The 10,374-nt window shown below is 33.7% G+C and overlaps 1 protein-coding gene across 1 annotated transcript; it reads left to right on the top strand.

The window, feature by feature from the left end:
• Positions 1-5,928: 5,928 nt before the first annotated feature.
• LOC111386469 (protein DMR6-LIKE OXYGENASE 2-like) lies at positions 5,929-7,725 on the top strand. The gene is made up of 3 exons (XM_023010935.1): positions 5,929-6,445; positions 6,744-7,071; positions 7,336-7,725. Exons 1-3 carry the CDS (start codon positions 5,979-5,981, stop codon positions 7,585-7,587), a joined length of 1,047 nt encoding a protein of 348 aa, XP_022866703.1. The 5' UTR covers positions 5,929-5,978; the 3' UTR covers positions 7,588-7,725.
• The last annotated feature ends 2,649 nt before the right edge of the window (positions 7,726-10,374 follow it).

Raw genomic sequence — 10,374 nt, 5'->3', positions numbered from 1 at the left:
AAGTTAGTAATGAAAAACTTATGAATATGTTTCTTCATGATTATTAGTTGCTGATGTAAGTGCATAATATATCATTGGATTTTCTTTCTGCCTGCCTGCCTCTTAAATCATTTTTCTTATTGCCAAGCTCCTGAGATTGCTAAGAGTCTAAATCGGAGGGCTAAAGATTCATAATCTTCAGAGGATGGTACAGAAGAATCTGGTGTGGAAGAGGAAAGTGATAATGAGAATAAAAACAATGCAAAGGTGGTCTGGAAAAATTCTAGAAAGCTAGTGAAAACTCATTGCTTAACCAGTTAAGTAATTAGAAATGTAGGTTAAACCTGTTAACTGCAGTTCTGCTACTAGAGCCTAGAGGGTGCAGCATATAGGCACACTTCTTTCCAACACGGGTTTTTTCTATATCCTTTATCTTAGCATATAAATAACTTTTATTTTATTTTAGATGCACCAATACATGTATGTTACATTCTTAGAAATTCTTGCTTTTGTAAAGTTGATATGAACGAGTGAATGCTAACATCATCGTCCTGTAAACAAATTCATGAGAGAGATGTGACTTACCATTTGCCAAAAATTATTCTAAACTCAGATGACAAACATCAATTTCCTTGTGAATGTGCAGGGTGTGAAGGTTTATGATGATTTAGTGGATTCCCTTACTTCAGGAGCTTGGCAAGCATTAGGAAATGCCTGGAAAGATGAAGCCAGTTTAGTTCAAAAGTATGTTTGAATAGCAGGCAGTTCTTCTGATATAGTTGCCCTTCTGCAGATTGTTTCATGAGGAAAATTAGAAGGCATTTTGTATGACAGCTTGAAGCTAGTAGTATAATGATTCTTTTTGAATTGGCAAGTGGAGTTATATATTTTGGGGACAAGTCTGCTATCGTAGATTTAGGGTTATTTGACCGTGGGGGTAAAGGATCTCTTCATTCATAATTGTATTGCAATAAGTGGTTTGAGTAATTTTATTTTGGGAAAATTGCATTTGAGGTACCAAATCTTTCGTTTATTAGCAGACTTTGTCCAAACTTTTAGTTTGTGTCACCGAAAGTACCAAACCTTCAAAAAATTCGTACACGGAGTCCAAATTGACAAAAATCGTTAGTTTGACCGTTATTGATAAAAAATTAAAGGTCTGACTAATTATTGATTGATTTTTAAAGAGGCAAATGTTTAACTTTATATTTTCATATAAAAAATTTAAATAAAAGAATTATATTTAAAACCAAAAAACAAAAAAAATAAAAAGCTCCAATCATCATCATCTCCACTCACAGTTTGCACTTCCAGAATGACTAGCACCAATGAGAATGGCCAGTGAGAGAAGAAATGGGAGGAGAAGAAAAGGATATAGTGAGGATATTTGTAAGATTTGAAAGGTTGTTTGGGAAGAAATGGAATTGAGGGTTTCAATGACAGAGAGTAAAAGGGGGCAAAAATAAATAAATAAATAAATGAAATGGGCATTTGATGGGCTTTTATCTTCTTTCTCCCAAAAACTAGTCATACAAATGCAATGGTATTCGATGGGTTCTTGTCGATGGGTAAAGAAGGGTTTTTATTTTCTTTCTTCCAGATTTTACTGATTTTTGGAGCGTGAGGAAAATGAGTTGTGAGGTTTGAAATTAGCTTTTGAGATTTTAGTCAAGCTTCCGGCGAGGTTGGGGAAGTCAGTGAGATTCCAATTTTTGATTTTATTCACAAATACCTGATTTTTGGTTTTGGGTGGGTAGAGAAGATGGCTTTTAGTTTTGGATGGGTGGAGAAGATGATTGTTTTTTTGTTTTTTTATTTTTTTATTTAAATTTTTTATATGAAAATGTAAAGTTACACATTTGCCCCATTAAAAATCAGTCAACAATTGGTCAGACCTTTAATTTTTGGTCAATAACAGTCAAACTAACGGTTACTTAGTTTCTGTCAATTTGGACTCCGGGTGCGAATTTTTTGAAGGTTTGGTACTTCCGGTGGCACAAACTAAATGTTTGGACAAAATCTACTAATAAACGAAATGTTTGGTACCTCGACTGCAATTTTCCCTTTTATTTTCTACCTCTTCTAGGCTTGACAATTCAGCTTCCAATTTTGCTGATTCAATTCAACATGGTGCTCCACCTGGGTCAGCTGGTCCTGTTGCACCATCTTGGATGAATAATAGAGGCTGAATGCATTCCCGTGACTGAACAAGAGGAGTTAAACACGATTAGAGGGGCATTCTTGTGCCGTACCAGGTAACGAGGCAAATCCAATGGTATTTTACTTTTAGCATCCGGAAAATGGGATTCTGGCTTTACATCATTGGCTTAGTATTCTCCTAATGTTAGGTAACCATACAAGTTTTCTAGTTTTGTATTCAATTATTTATAAGATTAAATTTTTTAAACTTTTGACCAGCTTGCGATATATTTATATTTTAGACAATTGATAATCTAATATCAAATGATTCATCAATCCGTTTCTTTTGTGAAAATTCTGAAATGCTAATGATTGTGAAACCAAGTTTAGGCCTTAATACAAGGATACACATTTATGAAATAATACTTGCATATTTCTGTGGCTTAATTTCTACTGAGTACATGTTTGCCTTTGGTGCAATTCAACATTGGTGGTAAGGTCGATGGTGGTCCAGGGGAGGCATAGGCCCTGGTGTGGGAGTCCGGGGACATGATCGCCCAACAAGAAAATTTTAAAGTGTTATAGGGATATTTTGAGAAATTTCTACATGTATTAGGTCGTCATAATATTTTTCTCCTATATAAAGGGTATTAAGGCAAGTCTCAATTCATATTACAAAGAAAATGGAGAGAGAATAGGTCCAGAATGCATTGTAATTTTCTTTTTCGATATTGACACCGAATGCAGTAGCTCTTGAATCGAGGGTGAAGTACCTTGAATCATGTTTTATTCTTGCTTTTGTCTTCTTCTTATTTGCTTAGTAAAGAGGATTATTCATTTGAATCCATGAGAACAGTTCCAGCACAAGACGAAGACGACTTTGGGATTGCACTTGGACTAGACTTTTTGGTTGATAAGATTCAAAGGAGGGAGGGAGAGAGAGAACCCAAATTGTATATTGCTTATTAATATTCTTTATTGTATTGTGCTTTGATTTGATACCTATAAATCATCGATGACATCATTTGAAAGCAATCTGTCTAATAAGTTAAAAGGATATCAAAATCAAAGGTTATAATTACGAAGAACAGCGACAGAAATCTATGCTTATTCCTTTTAAGAAGTGATCTCTGCATAGTATCAACAATGGCCGTCAGAGTAAGATCAATAACAAAAATAATGCCGACGAATATTTTGCCCTTTTTTTATTGTGTAATTTACAATATTCTCTTTTCCTTTTCATTTTAATATGATAATGGTAACCTCTCCAAACAGTTTTAATATTACTAATCAAATTGATTACCGATGGTTACGATTACTACAAATATGGTTGATATTTCATAGCATCAGGTCCGAAATTTATTTAACTTAATCAGTACTTCATAAAATTTTATATAGTAAAACTCAAACACGAGAGAAATAACTACAAAAATTTTCAACTTAAATTTAGACTGACGTCACCTTGTCGAAATCTACTTCCATGTTGCATTTATGTAGAAATGTCTTGTGAAAACATGCAAGTGAGTATATAAATTATTATGGACACTGTTCGTACTGCAAATGCACGGATCACATTCAAGTAATAAAATGGACTTCTTTAGTCCGGATTGTCGATCCCTTTAGGAATGTTTACTTTCAATTACAAAACTTTAATCAATTTAGTTTTAACAATGAAAACAAACAAACAATAAAGGTTTTGATTTTGAAAAATAACTAAAAATCTACAAAATAAGAAAATATAAAAAAAATCTTGAAAATTTTGAGGAAAATATGATTAGAATTTATAGTTTTGCTCAACTATCGTTGATGAGTGTGTTTTGCTAACGAGTTTATGCCAATTTTAACTTGATTATGAGCTAGATTTTGTGAGTATTGGACGTTTTTAATATGTTTATTAATTTTTATTTTATAGGACTGTTAAGATGGTGAAAGACAAGAAAAGTTAATCAAATAAAGTTATTGGCATGGATCAAAAAGAAATTATGGATAAAATGGCAAAAGAAGTAAAGCACAATGTAGATTGAACGAGTGACACCCCAACGCCGAAATAGTGGCATCGAGGCGCCACACGAAGAAGTGAAAATTGGCAAAAAGGGGGACAAAATACAAAGTTTTGGGATTAAAGTGTAAGTACTCGAAAATTGTGTCGAACCTCATGATGAAGATTCGAGAATGCTAATGTTCAATTGAATGTAATTAGAAGTCAAACGAAATGAAATATGATTAAAATATTTTCACAAATCAATTTTCAACCGCACTAGGACACTCTAGATTTTCAGCTCAAGATTGAAACCCATTTTTAATCTAGTAAACTTTTGAATTCAAAAAAAAGCTATTTCAAGCAAAGTTGTAGCCCCTTGAGTTAGCTTTACAACACAATTGAATCACCTCAATCGAATATCAGAAGAGAAAGTTATGATATAAATACTAAAGGAAGTGCAAAGCTGATTCTTTACTCGAACGCAGGGCTACCATTCTATCTTTGCAATGCCTCGGTGTTGCATCTAGGGCTCTTTTTGAAGTCCATAAAAACTATACTTTCGACACAAACGAGGAGGCAACTATAAATATAAGTTTTTGACACTTTTAAAGGGATTGCACATATTGGAAGGCAAGGAACAAAAGTTGAGAATCAAAGAAGCAATTCAAGAGAGGAAAACATGAACCAATCCACTATTTAAAGCGTTGATTGGAAGATGAAAAATATTTTGGTGCAAAATTGATTTTTTTCTACATCTATACTACAAAGTATTCAATAATAATATCTTATTTTTCCTCTTCCATTATGAGTAGCTAAAATTCTTGTTATGACAAATAATGTAAAATTCTTGGAATCTTTTATGTCTTTTATTTAATATTCATGTTTTTTATTCTTTCATGAGTTGATTTTACTATGAGTTTAATGCATTGAATTACTTGATCACTAATTTGATGATTTTGTGAATCTTTTATGAATCGAGAAACGAGTTTAGAATTTAGACCATCTAGTAAAATCCGTTAAATTGGTATAACATATAGAGATACCTATATTAATTATTGCGGTCATAAGTGAATTCTTAGAACCAAGATTTTGTTTAATTAAAATTGTTTCGCATAGAGATATGGAATTGAATTAGTTAAATAGGTTTAATGAAAACTCGAGAGGGGTAAATTGAATGAAATGGGAGAATTCGATCGAACACTACATTAGATATGAATCTTGAATTAAGATGTAAATGTGATCAATAAGTGAAATTGTTTTATTCTAATATTTGTTTATTATTTAATTTTTAAACCAATATTTGTGTGCATCCACAAATTTTCACATATTTAGATTAAAAATCACAATATACAAATTTTTATTTGCTTTTATCGAATAGCATTTAGAAAAATTAGATTAAGTTCGAAAATATAATCCTTGTGGGAACGATAATTTGGACTCAGAGGTCCATTATACTGCTTGTTCGATATCGTACACTTACAATGGTAAAATGCAAGAGTCGCCTAATTAATTTCTTCACAAGCCCATTTAATAAATTGAATAAAAATTTCAATTAACATGAAGAAAACTAAACTAACTAAAAGAAATTGAATAAAAAATTTATTTTTCAGTTTTTTACTTTTCTTTCATTCTTCTAGTTTCTCAATAAAATTTGAATTGTTATACTGGGCAGATGATCCCAGGTTCAGAAACTTACAAAAGTCAAGCTGACAACATTACATAGCACTGGGACAGGTTTCCAGCATCATAAGATATCATGTCTAGGTTCAATGTACATGTGAATTATTGCAAAATTGTTACCGTCTATATAAAGTGCATCAAATTTTCATTATCAAATTAAAAAAATAAATAAATCAGAGGCTCTCCAAGAAATTCAGCCATGGGAGAGGTGGATCCTGCATTCGTCCAATCCCTTGAACACCAGCCTAAACTCGACATAATTGAAGCCGAAGGCATCCCATTAATCGATCTTTCCCCACTTATCAATTCATCTGATGATGATTCATCCTTGGCTAGTTTAGTGGCTAAAGTAGGAGATGCATGCAAGAACTGGGGTTTTTTCCAGGTGATCAATCATGGGGTGCCGTTGAAGTACCGTGAAAAGATCGAATTAGCCGAGAGAAAATTCTTTGCTTTGTCGAAAGAGGAGAAGAAGAAGGTCAGTAGAGGTGAAGCAAATCCTTTGGGATATTATGATACCGAGCATACTAAAAATGTCAGGGACTGGAAAGAAGTTTTCGATTTTACCGTAATGAATCCGACAATTGTACCAGCTTCTCATGTACCTGAGGATAAGGAGCTTAGAGAGTGGGTTAATCGGTGGCCTCAATATCCTCCAGAATTAAGGTTAGTTTGGATTGAAATGTGCACCGTTAAAATTTTCATACGTATATTCGCAGGGGCGAAGCTAAAATTTCAAATTCAGGTGAGCTAAAACAATTTTGGGCTGGCCTTGAAGGTCAGTTTTAAAAGGCTAAAAGTAAGGTTTAGTATACAAGAAAGCCTTTTAAACTAATAATTTGCTGGTATTGAAGTTTCAGATTTCGTTTTCGCTATGAAGAAAAAAAAATATATGGGTGATTCATTAAGGTATTATTGCTCTGGTAATATAAATTCTGTGTTTAAAGGAATTTCCCTCTTGCAGGGAGGCTTGTGAAGAGTATGCAGCAGAGATGGAAAAACTAGCTTACAAATTACTAGAACTCATTGCCCTGAGCTTAGGCTTGCCAAGAACTCGACTGAATGGCTTCTTCAAGGAGCATACTAGCTTTATCAGGCTCAATCACTATCCGGTATGTCCCGTCCCTGAATTAGTACTCGGTGTTGGTCGACACAAGGATGCCGGCGCCTTGACCATTCTTGCTCAAGATGATGTTGGAGGACTTGAAGTGAAGAGGAAAACAGATGGAGAGTGGGTTTTTGTCAAACCTACTCCCAATGCTTATATCATCAATGTTGGTGATATTATCCAGGTATCTTATGTGTATTTTGGATTTTATTTTTGTGTAGTTATTTCATTTAATCCTATTATAGTTTCTCCCTGTTTAGTTATGTATTATGGATAATGTTGAAGCGAATTTCTAGGTTAAATTCAGATACAAGAAATCCCAATAGCAAATTTCTTAATGACCAAGTTGGAGAGAAATCCCACTGGGTTGTGTTGAATGAGTTTTCTTGTTTTTCATTTTTATACGGTAGTCTAATACGATTTGGTACATGAATATTTATATATTTAGGTATGGAGCAACGATAAGTGCGAAAGTGTGGAACACAGAGTGATGGTGAATTCCAAGAAGGAAAGATTTTCGATTCCGTTCTTCTTGAATCCTGCACATTTCACTTGGGTCGAACCTCTGGAAGAGCTGACAAACAAAGAAAACCCCAAATACAAGGCCTATAATTGGGGAAAGTTTTTTGTGACCAGAAAGCTCAGTAATTTCAAGAAACTTGATGTCGAAAACATTCAAATTTATCATTTCAGGATATAGACTTCTGAGGAAGTTACTTCTTCATGTACCCGTACGAATATATCTATGTAATATGTGCTTATGAGTTACAAATACAGCTTTCGCTGGCTTTCGCTGGCTTTTGTTAACTTTGTTCAGTAAATAAATAAAAAATTTCAGAGCCCTGGTATGATCATTTCAACATAGCAATGGGTAACAATAATCTTCTTGTAGACATACGATATATGCAATGAAGTGGCAAAGGATTTATCCATCCATTTCTTTCGTCAAGGGAGCTCAAATTCATTCCAGTTCATTAAAAAAATTTGTATCTGTAACACAATTATTATGTTTGAAAGAAGATAAATTGAGTAAAATGGCCAACAATTTTTCTTTTATCTAACAAAACTATTAATACTACAAGAAAAAAGAGTTTCTACCATGAAAGAAATATTAGTTTTGGGGACAGGTTGAAAACTGTAGTACTATTTTTCACCTCGACTTACTTGCAACTGTAAATAATATTAGTTGTTGTGAGACGCCATTGTTGGAGTTTGGCACAAATATTAGTACTATTTACAATAAGAAAAATGCCTCTGCTCAAGTTTAAAGCCTCTGTTCTTTTGCTCATATAAGACGGAGAGAGGACAGTTGATACCTGCGATGTTCATTATTGTTCTCTGTCGTTGTAATGTTGTTCCGTTGGTTTTTGTAGATGACTGGACTTTGTCTCTTTCAAAGTGTTTTCTGTGCTTTAAGTAAAGCTAAAACCATAAAGTAACTTAAACTTTTGCTTGGTCAGTTGAGATGAAATATGTTGTTATTTGACAAAATAGAGGAAAACAAAAAGACTGCAGGGAATTTTTTTTTCTTATTCATTTCGCAACTCTTAAATAGAGTTTTGTTTAACAAAAACACTAACAATACTCCTAAAATCAAGCTAATGAACTCAAAAATAAAACAGTAATAACAAAATCCTATAACTTGTTTTTTTATCATTAGCTCAGCACCTTTATTCCAGCATATTCAGCACTTGCAGCTTCATTTTTATGGCAATCTGTTAACAAAATACATCTTAATTACAAGATTTTACGAGGGAGAGAGAGAAATGTTTAAAAGGAAGTAAACATGTTCTGCTAGATAAGGTTGTCTGGTGACAAATATGGATCAGCATGTCAAGTCTTTATAATATCTTAAAAAGAGAAGCATTCCCAACACTGGATGATGGAACGTAGCCCCCCGGAATGAAGTGAAAAGATAAAAGGATCTGATCCCAGGTTCAGAAAATTAAAAAATTAAGCTGACAACATAAATTGAGATAGTTTCCACAATAACATACTGTGTCTAGGTTCATTGTATATGACAATAGTTAACAAATTATTACAACTAATGCGCATGATTCAGTGAACCTAATTCCACAGTTACCTTGAAAAGGAACTATAAAAAGTATCTTCGAACAATTCAGCCATGGGAAAAGTGGTTCTTGCATTCATCGTAGCCCCTGAACACCAGCCTAAACTTGACATTACTGAAGCAAAGGCATTCCTATTGGGAATCTACGTAACATGCGAAGCGGAAAATTAAAACAGATTTCGATTCCCACCAGGAATCTATTTGTGTCTAGATAGAAATTGTGAAAAGATTTTACCTTTTCCAGATCTGCAAACTTCTTTGCTATTCTTTTCATTCCAGCAATCTTGATTCGTCACCCACAGCTGTCTAATTGTCCAGCCTCCAACGATGATTCACACAGAGAACAGGATTGCGGCTACTAGGATTTTCTCCTCTTGTGCTAGCAAGAATAATTATGAGAAAACATATCGATTGAAAACCCTAACCATGTATTTATATAAGTCCAAACGGGTCCGGTCCGGTCCGGTCCGGTCCGATCCAATATTTAATTAATCCATTTAATTAAATCCGATCCGTGAATTAATTAATCCAATTAATTAATTCGGGCGTATAAATAACCAAACCAATTAATTAATTTATCCAACGATTGTTAAATTAATTAATTGACAAATTGCAATCTTCCAATTCTCTTTTGTGTGCAACCCATCAGGTTCCCGATCACGATGCCTAACGACGTGAAATATTATTTTGATCTAATCAAAATTGATAAATTAAAACACCCTTTTAATTTATCATCAATTCACACTCGCCGTCCCAGATTGACATCTAGCAATGTGTCAGAGCAATATATGTGACGAAAAATGTCATGTGGTATGACTAAACCAAACTCGTTCGTTTACTGTGAAATTATAATCCCTTTCGTCAATATGATCTGATCAATTACGAGATATGGAAGTGTGTCAATCTCGATTATCGATCATATCTTTCACTCTACTATTAAATCAATATAAGTCGAAAACTCTTTTTCGATTTATGAGTACACCTTGGCTAAGGATTTCGTTATCGACTTAATTGAATGAAACGCAGATCATAATCTCTTACTATCTAAGAGTAATGAATCATTTATTGGTCATTTACAACCTTCATATGATTATGATTATTGACATACCCGAACGATGCCGTATTAGTAACCCTTGGCAAGCAACATCTAACACCGTCAAAGCATGACCGTTCTCATATAAGATACTATGACGACCTCAAGTCAAAAGGACCAATCCCACTATCGAACGTTAGAGATTAACCACTGACACTCAGATAGTTATCCATGTGGAATCTCTTGGCGGGTTTTCAATGTTTTGTTCTATAACAAAACATTCACGTGTTCATTTAAGTGTCACCACACTTTAACTTGTGAGATCAGCTACTTACTTCATAAGTAAGAAATGCCACACGTGATGGTCTATCCGTAATAACGAT

This window comes from Olea europaea, unplaced genomic scaffold (assembly GCF_002742605.1).
Source record: "Olea europaea var. sylvestris unplaced genomic scaffold, O_europaea_v1 scaffold3565, whole genome shotgun sequence".
Taxonomy (NCBI): Eukaryota; Viridiplantae; Streptophyta; class Magnoliopsida; order Lamiales; family Oleaceae; genus Olea; species Olea europaea.
Note: the sequence above shows the minus strand (reverse complement) of the source record. Positions and strands in the feature narration are given on the sequence as shown.